A 14,426-nucleotide genomic window follows, 5' to 3' on the forward strand; every position below is an offset into this window, starting at 1 on the left:
AAAACCCCTTTGTATTTGACCAAACAATAGTATAGAAAGAGTAAGAAAAAACGACTTAAAAGATGGTTCCCTAGGGTTTTGTTTACAAATTAAAAGCCCACAAATCAAATTAAAGAATCTTATTCTCTATTTATAACTAGGTTTTCTTTTTTCTTTTTTTCTTAATAAGCTCTAAAAGAATAGAATAAATATGTGTGCCTCTCTATTACCCCTGAAATGAGACCCAAGATTTGCCAATCTTGCAATCTAGTTTAACTTTTCTAATAGGTTGAAGTGTGAAAACAAATTTCACAGGTGCTTTCAAGTCAACAACTTATTAATTTTGGTAATTTTGTTGATATAGCTAGTACGTAAAGTTTCAATTTTATATATTTTTTATTATGAATATAATAATTCATATACAAATGAACATAGTTCAACTAACATAGATTTTATATTATCAATTTTGAAGTAAGATACTTAATTTCTCCAACTTTACATGTTGTAAAACAAAACTCTCATTTATCGAATGAGTGCTTCTTAAAAATTTTCAAAAACCAAGAAACTTCCGTAGTTAAAACCTACCATATTCTTTTTCAAAAAAAACATATTATTTAATAAGTAAAAAAAATATTTGATTTCGTTTTTAAATATTATTTTATTTTAAAATATTATTTTTATTTTAGCAATATTATACTAATATTATATTTTATTTAGTAAATTTTTCTATGACAACATTATTAACTCTCTCATTATCTCAATGTCAAACTTTTAAATCAATCAAATATTAATAAAAATATCGATAATAACCCTTTCAATATATTTTGTTTAAAAACTAAATTAGATGTTAAAAAACTTATACCCATAGCTAATATGGCTTATCAGACTTATCTCAACCGATAATCGATTAGTTTAATTAACTATCTTGATAATAAAAAATAATAAAAAATCTAGCTCATTCCTATTATTAATTAATTGATAAAAACAATTATATTATAAAGTCACTAGCAGCTATATAAATAATACAAAAAAGAAAATGCATATTAAATATTTTAGAAAAGGATGTCACGGGCTCATGAGACCTTTGTATAGGGTTTGATATAATTAATTAATAAATCTAAAAGCAAAGTGCTTAGTTATATAAAATCTTGATAAGATAAACAAATATTATCCTCTTAATTAATTAAACAAATTTTTCCATAATATTATTTTTCTTAGCCTAGTGAGTGTCCATTTTGGTAATGTTTAGGACCACGATAATATCTTTTTTTTTTTTTCTTTTTCTTTTTGACAAAAACTTTTTATGGGCCATGCAATTTTTATGCACAAATTTATAGAGAGATATATATATATATATTTGATTTATTTTATTCCATACTAATAATTGCATGGAATTAATGAAAGTCCTAATTAAGTGGAGAAATGATCAAAGGGTTTTAGCCTTTCAAGCTTCCAAAGATTTCAAACCATTTAAGAGACATAGAAATAAATGACATCACAAATCATTCTAATCAAAGGGTCCATTCAAAATCTATTCTTCTAGAAAAAAAAAAAAAAAGTTGTTTTAACTTTACATTTTATTTTATTTTTTAAAAGAAATATTTGAAAAAAGAAGGCATATTTTTGGTTCTTATTGGTTTTGGTCTCTTGTGAAGACTAAACTTTAAATAATTAACTCTACATTTATTAATAACACCTTAGGAGGGCGAGAGAAATAAAAAAAAAATGAAGAAAATAAATAAAAGAGGAAAGGAAAAATAGTTATTTTACTTTGGTTCGTAAATCCAATCTTTTTGGAAGACATAATAAAAAAGAGTTTTCTTTTAAGTAATATTTTTTTATTTTTTTATTTCCACATTTTTAATCTTAAATTTTAAGATACAAATAGTTATGTTAAAAATAGAGTATTTCATGTTATAACTTCAATCTCATAGACAATAAAAAAAAATTATAATACAATATATTATATATAAAACGTTAAAAATACGAAAATTGTCGAATTTAAATATTATGATATATGTGTTAAATAGATGTTCATCCCATCTATTATTAAGTGTCAAATTATAACTAACTTGTTGTCTGTATATTTCAATAGGACACACCATTAGTGTCTTTTCGATCAATCACTTTATTGTCATTTTGCCTATAAATAGAAGCCTTTGGATCTGTAAGTGTTGAATTTAAAAAAAGAAAATTGAGATAGTGGAGGGAGTTTGTGAAAATTTTTGGATAATCTTATTGTTTCCTAATTTTTATTTATATTTATTTTATTATTATATTTTATCGATATTCATATTTTCATTTTCACCCAACTTTTCATTTGTTTTTTGTTTTTCCTCTTAAATAAGTTGCTAAAATATTCCTTTTTTTTTTTTTATAAAATCAGCAGATCTATTACTAAATATAAAATGAAAATTTAAAGATTCTTAAACTTTTAATTTTGAGTATAACATATAAATAAAATACTAAAATAATTAAATAAGGCATAAAATCAAAACATTTCCAAAATTAGGCATTGGCATTGGGTTTGATACCAATTTTGAAATTTAATCCATATGCAATGAAATAATAATTCTTTTTTGCTTTTCAAATAACAGTAAAGCAAATTCTACTTTGTGATAAGTGTTTGAAAGATTAGATTTCAAATAATTTTTTTTCTCGTCTTCAAAAGTTATGTTGCAAGAATAAAGATCCAGTTAATTATGATTAAAATTATGATTCACAAATTTATGATTTATGAACTAAATTTAATTTAAAATTACAATCGAAAAATACACACATCACATCACTAGTACAGGAGTGATCATCAATCAATCAAAGTCATTTGTTTTTTTAACAAAATCGACCTCGAAACGACCATAGTCAGTTTAGTAAAGTGTCAAACCGATCTCGACATCAATGAGTAAGGGTCGGTCGATCGATTTGGTCAATTTAACACTTGACAAAACCAACCTCGAACCGAACATAGGCGGTTTAGTAAAGTGTCAAACCGATCTCGACTTTGATGAGTAAGGGTCAGTCGATCGGTTTGGTTGGTTTAACACTTAAGAATAATTTTTGGAAATTCTCAATTTGAAACTTTCCGAAACCAACCCTGACCGCCTCTCTCATTTTCCGACCAACTGACTTCGGTTTGGTCGGTCGGCTCGGTTTTTCGATCTACTATGCTCACCCCTAATAACTAAAAATAAATTAGTGGAAAAATCTTTAAAGAATAATTTTAACCTAAATTTATTGTAGATGACAAACCAGTAAAAATATAGCGAATTTTTAGATTTTGTGATAGACACTCAGTTTTACGAGTGATAGGTTCTAAAATTTGGTTATATTTTATAAATATTTTGATTCCTTTTACTATATTTAAAAATGTCTCTTACTTTAGATCGATACTTTTATTTAAAAATGAAAAATTATTGTAGTAATTAAAATGTTCCTTACTTTAGGTCCCTTTTCTTGTAGTGCTTAAACATCTAGGAAAGTAATGTTTTAACCCTCGAACGTTTGTAACAAATTTAGTATATATTTTTAAATTTATAACAATTTTTTCTACGATTTTTAATGAGTAATAATTTAGTCTTCAGTAACTAAATAATAAAACTTGGCATTTAATCTTGATGAGATCTTTCATGACATAGATTAAATTTGAGAAAAATAATACTTAGTTATTTATTAATGAACCGATGGTTACACTACTGGTTAATAACATAAGGAATAACTACAGAAACACATAAAAGAACAAACAACACATCAGATATTGGTAACCCAATTTGATGACCCAGTATCTACATCTGGGGGGTCTTTGATCTTCTTGACTCAGTATCTACATCTGGGGCCAAATCTAAACGATTTTTTTTTTCAAAATTTGGTATAAACGATTTTTTTTTCAATATTCTTTATGCACGATCTTTTAATTTTAATTTTGGTTACTCTAATTTAAATCCCTAACCAATTTTTTCAAGATTTTTTATACACCATCTACGTAAAAAAGAAACAAAGAAAGACGATTTTTTCAATATTCTTTATACGCAATCTTTTAGTTTTTGGTTACTCTAGTTTAAATGCCTAACCAATTTTTTCAAGATTCTTTATACACCATCTGTTTAAAAAAGAAAAGAAGAAAGACAATACAAAGAAAAAAAAAGAAAAAGAAGAAACAGGAATAAAAAGAAATAGATTTGGTTACCCAAATCTAAAAAAAAGAAAGATGGAAGAAATCGCATGAGTACAGAGGAAGAAGATGATAAAAATTCGCAGAGAGGAGAAAATGATGGAATGGCAAATCTGGAATATTTAATAATATTTAATAAATACTAAATTGATGGGTTTTGTTACACGGGCCGTAAATATTTTAGTAGTTTGTTATATTTAGAAAAGTTTCCAAAAAAAATGTATGTCATGTACCATATATATACATGGAAAAAATGGTAGTGAAAAAGCAAGATTGAAGCTTAAGCTAAATTTATGAAATGAACATCCCAATTAACAAGATTAAATAAAATCATTTTGACAAAAAAAAAAATTTATTTGATGTACCATATATATATGCATGCAAAGAGTAGTGAAAAATCAAGATTTAGATTAAATTTATTAAATGAATATCATAATTAACAAAAGTTAATAAAATCAATTTAAGAAAAATGTGTATTTCATGTACAATATGTTTGTAAAAAAACAAAGAGTAATGAAAAAACCAGATTATAATTAGGGGTGTAAGAATAATCTGAACAACCCGACAACCCAGATTGCCCAATTCATATAATATGGGTTGGGTTAGTTTAGAATGTGGGTTGGGTTGGGTTGAAAATTTTGATTTTTTTCTGGTTGGGTTAGGTTGGGGTTGGAGGGTTGAAAATTTTAGGTCAACCCAACCCAACCCGAATTAATATAATAAATATAAATAGTAATACATAAATATATATTATATTTCATTATTATTTATTTATTTAATAAAAGTTAAACAATCTTAAGTTTCGAGAGTTTTATTTTTCGCTTAACTTGATGCAAAACATATTCGATTCACGGTTGATGATTTCCATTTACAAACATTAAAATTTAGAAACGAAAAAAAATAAAAATAATACAACCCGACAACCCAACCCATATTTTACGGGTTGGGTTGGAAACTTAATTCAGGTTATTTGGGTTGGGTTGAGAATGTCTTCTAACTCAACCCAACCCAACCCGTTTACACCCCTAATTATAATAGTCTCCCACCCAAACATTAACTATAATAGTCTACACCTCAAACGAAGACTATGAAAACATACTATAATAGTTGCACTCCAAACGCTTACTACAATAACACAGACTATAATAGTATGCACGTCAAACGTAGACTATTATAATTCTCATACTATTATAATATCTAGACTATTATAAGTAATTCATCGTCTCAAAAGTCTATAAGTATTATAGCTTTAAGGTTGGTGTTTAATGAGAAAGATTGTTATTGTTGGAGCGTGTTATGCGTAAGTGGCACTACAAGAAACGGGGGTACTCCCGACGCACAAATACGTCGGCGAAAATGCAAAGAACGTCGGAAAAGGATATCCCGACGTACAAAACGGCGTCGGGAAGCACGTCGGGAGAAATGCGTCGCGAGAGGCTTTCCCGACGCCGTACAAAAGCGGCGTCGGGAAAGCCTTTCCCGACGCCGGGATATGCGTCGGCATGACGGCGTCGGGAAAACCTTATTCCCGACGCCGTCTTTGCCGACGCATCTCCCGGCGTCGGGAAAACCTGTTTTCCGACTTTTTTTTCCCGACGTAATGAACGTCGGGAAATATTTTTTTATATATTTTTTAAAATATTTTATTTTTACTTTTTTCCTTATAATATTTTGCTCAAACATTCACAATGATGTTCGGATTGCTCAAAAAAATTTCGCGACGTTTTGGATTAAATTAAAATAAATTAATAAATATACAAACACAAATTAAAAAAATAGAATTAAAATTAATAATACGAATAAGTTGACTACAACAAAATATAGTTCTCAATATAGAAAAAACATAAACATAATGAAGCTAGGGATCATGTGGTGGTCCCTGTTGTGCACGAGTTAGGTCTTCAATCATCTTTTTCATAGCTTCCACTTGCGGACGGGAAATGTCTTTCGCACGCACACGCCTATCGCCTGGCTGAAGCGAACGGCGTGTGGAGAAATAGGCTTCTCCGCTCCAGGGGCGATCGTCATCGGAATGCGCCCATTTATTGCAACGTGGCGCTCTAACTCCAAGAGTCGAGACTGCGCACGTCTCCTAGGAGTCGGAGTCGTTTGTTGAGAAGAAGACCCTGCTCAATAAATAGACAATAACATATAAAGTTAGAAAAAAGAACATGAAATATTTGTAAGTTAAAATGAAGAAAATTCTTAGACTCACCCGTATTGTCGCCCACAGATGATGACCCTCCCGCGATGTTATTATCTAAATCGTCCTCAAACTGGAGGAACATATCGTCCGTCTCCATAAAATTTGGTCGTCGATATGACATAATGGCTATGGACATAGAAAACAAACATTTTCAATTTAACTTAAACCTCCCTCTCCCCAGATAAGTAGTAATTCCATTTCATAATAATTACACAACCCCTGTACACAAGATAATCTTCCCCATAGAATTTCTATCAGATCAAGACATCTCGGTATAGACTTAAGCATATTCAAAAATCTCATGCTAAAACTTTAACTTTCTTAAGTTAGCATGCTAAATCACATCCTAAATCACAATCTCAAATTCAATAAACACCCCCCCCCCCCCAATTCAATATAACCTCAAAAATCTCTACACATTCAAATTTTTTATCAATCTCAAATTCAATTTCAACTTCAATCTCAACGTCAATCTTAAATCCTAAAACCACTTCAAATTCAAATTCAACACTAAAACCTAAAACTAATTCAAAATCTATATCCTAAAACTATTTCAAAATCTAAATTCTAAAACTAATGCTAAAACTAATTAACTAAAGCAAAACTAAAACAAAAACAAAAAAGAACTTTAAACAATTTCAATAATACATACATTTTTTTAACTTTGAAACAAAAAAACAAACAAACCCTAAACTAATTTTTATCAAAAAAAACTCTAAAAAAACTAAATAAATTTACATATTTCACTTACCTAAAGTGGCAGACGGCGACGAGGAACAACGGCGAGGGCGGTCGGCGACGGACGGCGGCGGAACAAAAGGATGGCGGCGACTTCTTCTTCTTCTCCTTTCTTTTTCTCCTCCTCTCGGTTTCGGTTCTGTGAATACAGAACTGAAACGAATTTAAAGGGGAATTCCCGACGCCGTGACGTGGCGTCGGGAATTCCCTCAACATGCGTCGGGAAAAGGGTAATTCCCGACGCTCATTAAACCCCTTTTCCCGACGTTTCACGCGGCGTCGGGAAAAACCCCTATTCCCGACGCCGCTCCCGACGCACTGTTAACGGCGTCGGGAAAAACCCCTTTTCCCCGATGTACTTTTTGCCGACGCCTTCATGGTGCGTCGGGAAAAATGGTTTTCCCGACGCCGCGCCCGACGCACTGTTCACGGTGTCGGGAAAAACCCCTTTTCCCGATGTAGTTTTGCCGACGCCTCCATGGTGCGTCGGGAAAGATGGTTGTCCCGACGCATCTCCCGACGCGTTGTTGAGGGCGTCGGGAAAGCCCTGATTCCCGACGTTCTTTATGCCGACGTGCTTTTCGGCGTCGGGAATGCTCCATTTTCTTGTAGTGTGGCGTGTATGACATTCAAATGATACTATGTCTAACAAGATATTTGGTTCATTTCCTTGTTCTAGTCGTCTAGAAGGCTCGAATATCTATTAATCACGAGGTATTCTTTCATCTTTGTCATATATCATATTTCTTATGTCACGAATCTCATATATTTAAAGGAGACTACGTTTTTAAAGTGAAGTGTATTTCTTTAAGTGACAAGAAAAGATCCAGAAATGTAATGATTGAGAATAAATTTCAGGCTTAAAAGAACCAAAAGGGTGTGTTTTGTATGTTTTATGGAATATTGGAAAATATTAAATATTTCAAAAGAACACAACAAATTTTAAAAAAGTAATAATAATAACCATTCAAATAAAATTGAAACTAAAGGACTTATATTAGACATTTTTTTAAAATTTTGAACACCATATAAATGATTAAAAAATGAAAGGTAACAAATTTATTAAATGTCAAAACAAATTTGAGGTTAGAGTTGAATGAAAGTAAAGTAAAGTAAAGTTTTGTTTATTTTTTTTGTTTTTTGGTTGAAGAAAAATAAAGTTGAAATTAAGATGAAATAAAGAAAGGAGTTTAATCCTATTTGTGGAAAGGCAAATGGGTTGAGAAATAACAAATATAAACACATAAGACCATGTGATGCCAAATTCCCACTACCTCTTTATTATAATATAAATATTACCCATTCCAGCTGTCACTCAATTACACACTTCTTCACAACAAATGGAGAACTCTTCTTTTCTTTTCTTTTCAATTTTACTTTTATTGTCTCATTCTTTAACCAATCAATTTTCATCCACTCTCCAACTTTTTCAACTAAACATACAATTGTTATTACCTTTATTGTTATTCTCAATACATTACTTAAAATAGTGACAACTACCTATACAATTTCAATCTTCTTCAATCATAAAAATATATATATATATATATATATATATATATATATATCACATCTACTACTATTGCTATTTCACTCTAATAGTGAAAGGAAAATATAATCATAAATGTGACATATCCATAATTTTCATATTTCTACGGTAACAATATCTATCATAACAATAAAGGTAGTGGATTTTACGTAATTTTTACGTACAATCCTGTTGAGTACCCTCCATTTCTTTAATTACATTACGTGTTTTATTACAAATTTTGGAGCTAGGTTCCACAGTTCATTATGATTAATATTAGATAATACAGGTAAACAATGACAAATGTAATCAAGTGGAGTCCACTTTTCACTTTACAAGATGGATTACATTTTAGTTAAAATAAATGTGCCCTAAGTTTTTCTTTTTCCACATATGAACGTTTATTTAAACACTTAGAAAGTCAATTCAAACATACCTTTAAACTTCTTCTAAATTTTATTTTCATCCTTTAATCTTTTTTACATTTGAAAGCCATCCATACATTCAAATTCTAGAGGCACATGTTCAAACTTCTTTGAATTTTGGATTGGTGATTTGCGCAATTATTATAATAATCGATGCATACAATAAACAAATTTCAAAGGAAATGTTAATTGAAAGTCTCAATAAATTTACTTACAAAAGATTATGAATTATTTATAAAGTTATAAATCCCGCACAATATTTATCTAAACATACCATAATAGAGACGATAAATTGATAAACTTTTATGAAAGTTTAAATTTAGATCAAATTTAAAGATATACAACTTTGAAATTTAGAGGGATAACATGATATTTCTCATACTCTTTTGTTAAAGAAAACAATATAACTAAAGGAACTCACTAGAAGTTAATATGAATGTTAAGTTAATAATAACATGGGGTTTTGCTTTTGCTTTACCAAGAATTTAAAGGACCACACAAAGTCATTGAGGCACCATTATATACACCTTACCAAATCTTAATATTCTATTCATGTACACTTTTAATTGATGATTAATCTCATTCACTAATTTTTTATTGTTAAACAAGAAATTAACACTACTTGAAATGTCATACTCAATGTTTCTATTAAATCAAATATATATTTGTTGGTAATGACCTAAATTAGGATTTTGCAATTAATAAATCAGTAATATTAATAACTTGATGTGCAAAAGAGTATAGAATCTGGAGATAAACATATTCTTAAAAAAAAAAAGTTCATACAAGAATTGTAAGAAGAAAGGATCGAATTGCCGAGTAATTTCAGCAGTTGCTTCCTTAATTTCTTCATAAAAATTAAAAATGATTTTAAGTAATTTCAATTTCCTTATTTGTTGGGGACAAAACAAATAGGGTATTAGTTATTGAAACATGGGCACCTTTCAAGATCCTTCTTTTTCTTTTATGAAAAAAATAATGTATTTTAAAAGTAAGATATAGTTTTAAAATTAATTAAGAAATAGGGCATATAAATCTTGGCATAACTTCAAAGTTCCTATCTTTACTAAAGAAAACATTCCAAAATATAATATTATCAATAAATCAACCACCTTCTAATATTTATTACTCCAATAGGTTAGTCTTACTCTTAGTCTTCCCCCAAATTTCAATTCTCTCCCATGCTTAATTAGGATCTAACCTACTCAAAGTTTTACCATTTCTCGATTGTATATTTTGTCAACTTTACAAAGTCCATTATGTTTTTTTTTTGTCCAAATTCGCCATAGCTTATGTAAACATGCACAAGTATAATATGTGCCAATTGGTGCAATAATATTATGCATTATTAAAGTTACGGTATATACTTGGGTGCATTGTATTTTGTTCGTCTTTTTGGATTTGATCTTTCACATTTTATAAACTTGCAATTCTAACACGTGTTATACAAATTAATAACTTTTATAATATAATTAATCACAAAGCTATGCTCAAATAGGGTTGTATATTAGAAAGTTTTAATAATCTCACTATGGTTATTGTTTTGTGTAATATTTCCTATTTTCGTTGTATTTAAAAGTAAAATAAAATACATACATACATATATATATACTTGTCCATTCTGAAATTAAAAAAAAAAAAAAAAAAAAAAAAAAAAGAACAGAGAGAGAAAAAAAGAAAACTAATAATAAGTCTTGAACCCAATTATGAAGTTATTCCCTTTTATCCAATTGTGGCTGAGCTAATTCCTTTTGTCCTTTTCTCACAATTTTTTCTTTATCTCTTATGCTTTTAGATATATACTTTTATTGAAAGAATTCCCACAAAAACACACCACAACCTGTCTAAGATAAACACAAAGAGGCTCTTCTAATGGACAAAAATATCTGCTTTCAAATTTAGCTTTCACACATATTCATATTATTTTAATCTATGATTTGTATTACTTATCATTATTACATATTACCATTAGTTTAATTTAGTAACTATTTGATCTTTTAAAATAATTAAATCTATTTCTTCTCGATTTCTTACAAGTAAAAAAGTTTTACTCTAACTTATGATTTCTTACTATATATAATTTGTTCAAGTAAAAAAGTTTTACTCTAATTTATAATTTACTAATTTAGAAAGTATAATTAGTATTTATAGACTTAATTTTAAAAAATAAAAAATATGAAATATAAGATTTTCATTGAATTATAATCAAATATGGAAAGTTTATAAAATTGGTGATAGGATAAAGCAAGTGGATATGCATAAGGGGTGACATCACAATTCATAAGTAGAAATAAGAAGGTTAAATATATATAAAATTGGATCAATTATATTGATCTCAAACTTGATTACAAAAAACATGATTATATGAAACTAGTCATTATTATTTTATTTTTAAATTATTCCTTAAATAATAATTAGGGATGCTTGGTCGTCAATGAAACTATCCTCCTCAAAAAGAAAATAGTCAAACAAGCATAGAGAATATTAAAATAATTATTATTATTATTATTAAGAGTTCGATTATAGAGATATTAACCGAACAATTTGATCATAATTCAACAGACATTAGAATATTGTATTTTTCACTAAAATAATAGATGTTTAAATCTTCATCGTTATCTCTCTTTGTAATAAATTTACGGTTGTTGGAATAAAAAAATTTTAAAAATAAAACTTAAAATTTGTTGGTAAAGAACATGAATTTGTGGTGTTTTTGGCAAGAAAAAAATGATATTTGTCTTAGGTTTTTTTAAAAAAAAAAATGTTAAATGTGTACAGATCACTTTACCGTGTATGAATGTGTTAACTCTTCATTCTTACTACTCTCTACTCTCTTCGTTTTTGTTATTCGTTGGATTTCTTTTAATCTTTTTCTTGAATTTCTTTTGAGTTTTTTTTTCCTTTAGACAAAGTAACTGCAAAAGGAGAAAAAGGAGCAAAGTAGCAAGTGGCGAGAATCGAAAGCGAGAATTGAGTAAACAACAAGTACACAACGAGGTTGATTTTGTAAATTCACTTCATGATAACTCAAACTTAAGGACGTTGTTATATTTATAAAATCGACAATCAAAGAAAAATAGAAAATGTAGAAGATAGATAATCAACTTACTAATAGCACATTAGCTACCTTCTCAAATAGAATGACATATAAGTATATTATTAGAGAGAAAATATCGAAAGATGTTAGTTGAAACATCAGACAGTACTCCTCTAAAACCCTAAAGCTAAAAACGCAAATAACGCGTAAATAACAAAAATAGAAATTAACTTAGTTTTAAGTAATGCTCGATCGTTGAAACATGAGACAACAAATTCAAAACATTTCCAACTATTTATATAAAACTTATACTTGTAGAGAGGGGATGAGATTTCATTTGATCCATTATCAAATGGGTGATCTATTCAACGAACACGAGCTAGAAAGATTCCTACACAACAAGTTGTTGATAAGTATACTATTTCCCCATCCAAGAAAAGTTAAATTTCCCCTCTCATTAAAATATATATTAAACAATATATAACCCACACACTAAAACATTATTTATCTTCAAAACTTTTCCACATTATTTTAATCATAAGATAGAGAAAGATATGAAACCCACAAACAATTATTTTAAAGAGGCTCTATAGATGTCCATAAATTGAGAGGTTATATAAATGTCGTAAGTACATACCCAAAGTGCTCCATACAAAAAACAAAAAAGAAGAAGAATCATCAACAAGAATAGAGATCGGAAGAAAGAAAAAGAAAGATGGTAGTACAAGAAGAAAGTATCAGAAAAGGGCCATGGACAGAACAAGAAGATTTTCAACTTGTGTGCTTTGTAGGCTTATTTGGTGATCGGCGATGGGATTTCATCGCCAAAGTATCAGGTTTGAAGGTGGCGGGAGAGTACAAGTACTGCTAGTCCTACCCTAGCTAGGTAGGGCTTTTTAGGATACTGTATTTGTATTCATATTATAAACAATACTCTAAACCCTTTAACTCTAAATTTCTCCACCTTTTCTTTTTCTCCTACCTTTTTCTCTCTTTTATCTTCTTCTTCTTATTTTCTTGTAGGTTTGAAAAGAACCGGGAAAAGTTGTCGCCTCCGTTGGGTTAATTATCTCCACCCTGGTCTTAAGCGCGGTAAAATGACTCCACACGAGGAGCGTTTAGTTCTCGAACTCCACTCCAAATGGGGAAATAGGTTCTTACAATTGTCTGACTCACACTCTTTTTATCATATAGATGTGTTGGTCCTTTTATTGTCAATTAGTTTTCAATTGTAACCTTATACTATCAAATCGAACGGTTTTTAATAGATCTTTGATATATTTTGCAGATGGTCGAGAATTGCCAGGAAGCTTCCTGGACGAACGGATAACGAAATAAAGAATTTTTGGCGAACCCACATGAGAAAAGTAGCACAAGAGAAAAAGAAGAAGAAAGACATAGTTGTCGTGTCGCCATCGACTTCATCAACTATCGACTCGGCCCCAACGACGATTGAGATTGGAGAAGAAAGCTTCTACGACACTGGGGCAAATCCATCGGAAGAACAAAAGGGTTATTGTTATACCATGGATGATATTTGGAGAGACATTGAAGATCAAAGTACTAATGTTGTGAAGCCACTCTGTGATGATCAATTCCATGGCAACTTCGTCAGCTGCGGTCCGGTGGTATCACCACTGTGGGAGTATGGTCAATACTCTCCATGGAAGACAATTGAGGAAGACAACAAGATATATGCAGCAGGGATGAATAGTAGTATTTATGAGCATGGAGAGGGTGTTGTTTTAATAACTCAAAACTAAAGGATTTGATTCATTTAAATTTGTTAATAGAGAGAGAGAGAAAGAGAGAGAGAGAGAAAAGGGCTATAAAACATTATGGTATGTTTTTGTATTGGAGGATAAGGGAAAGCTCTGACCTGTATAGCATTGGAGTTTCCTTTAGACTTTAGTTGTTGCATCTCATGCATCTCTTTTACAATATCCCCACTTTTAAGTTTCTGTGTGCTATCTTTCCAATTTTTAGATGAAACAAAGAAAAATTCTCTCTCTCTCTCTCTCTCTCTCTCTCTCTCTCTCTCTCTCTCTCTCTCTCTCTCTCTCTCTCTCTCTCTCTCTCTCTCTCTCTCTCTCTCTCTCTCAATACTAGTTTATGTGAAATTACAAAAGAACCCTTTGGAAATTTACCAAATAATATTTAACACCAAAGTTTAAGTGATAGTGGCAATAGGTAGCTCAACTTGTAATATCTCCAAGTATGGCATACAAATAAATAATTTATAAATATGATAGTTTTTTCTAAAAATTAGTCCAAAGAACTTTGATTCGGTAAATATTCAGTCCATCTAATATCTATTTGGTAAATTTTAATGTTTGAAGTTTCCT

General features: G+C 29.7%; 2 protein-coding genes across 2 annotated transcripts; one reads left to right on the top strand and one right to left on the bottom strand.

Moving 5' to 3' along the window:
- Positions 1-5,914: 5,914 nt before the first annotated feature.
- Positions 5,915-7,255, bottom strand: LOC127144457 (uncharacterized). The gene is made up of 3 exons (XM_051080426.1): positions 7,105-7,255; positions 6,363-6,479; positions 5,915-6,273 (listed from the first exon to the last, which is right to left on the bottom strand). The coding sequence occupies exons 2-3, from the start codon at positions 6,472-6,474 to the stop codon at positions 6,062-6,064; spliced, it is 324 nt and encodes a 107-aa protein (XP_050936383.1). The 5' UTR covers positions 6,475-6,479; positions 7,105-7,255; the 3' UTR covers positions 5,915-6,061.
- A 5,325-nt stretch (positions 7,256-12,580) lies between these two features.
- On the top strand, positions 12,581-14,092 carry LOC103497204 (transcription factor MYB59-like). The gene is made up of 3 exons (XM_051080427.1): positions 12,581-12,967; positions 13,105-13,234; positions 13,370-14,092. Exons 2-3 carry the CDS (start codon positions 13,179-13,181, stop codon positions 13,842-13,844), a joined length of 531 nt encoding a protein of 176 aa, XP_050936384.1. The 5' UTR covers positions 12,581-12,967; positions 13,105-13,178; the 3' UTR covers positions 13,845-14,092.
- The last annotated feature ends 334 nt before the right edge of the window (positions 14,093-14,426 follow it).

Source organism: Cucumis melo, chromosome 12, assembly GCF_025177605.1.
Source record: "Cucumis melo cultivar AY chromosome 12, USDA_Cmelo_AY_1.0, whole genome shotgun sequence".
NCBI lineage: Eukaryota > Viridiplantae > Streptophyta > Magnoliopsida > Cucurbitales > Cucurbitaceae > Cucumis > Cucumis melo.

Excerpts from the sequence above, each read along its gene's own strand:
- LOC127144457 (XM_051080426.1), bottom strand. The coding sequence starts at position 6,474 with ATGTCATATCGACGACCAAATTTTATGGAGACGGACGATATGTTCCTC. Across the intron at positions 6,274-6,362 it reads ATCTGTGGGCGACAATACGG|GGTCTTCTTCTCAACAAACG; the intron begins GTGAGTCTAAGA and ends TTTATTGAGCAG.
- LOC103497204 (XM_051080427.1), top strand. The coding sequence starts at position 13,179 with ATGACTCCACACGAGGAGCGTTTAGTTCTCGAACTCCACTCCAAATGG. Across the intron at positions 13,235-13,369 it reads CACTCCAAATGGGGAAATAG|ATGGTCGAGAATTGCCAGGA; the intron begins GTTCTTACAATT and ends TATATTTTGCAG.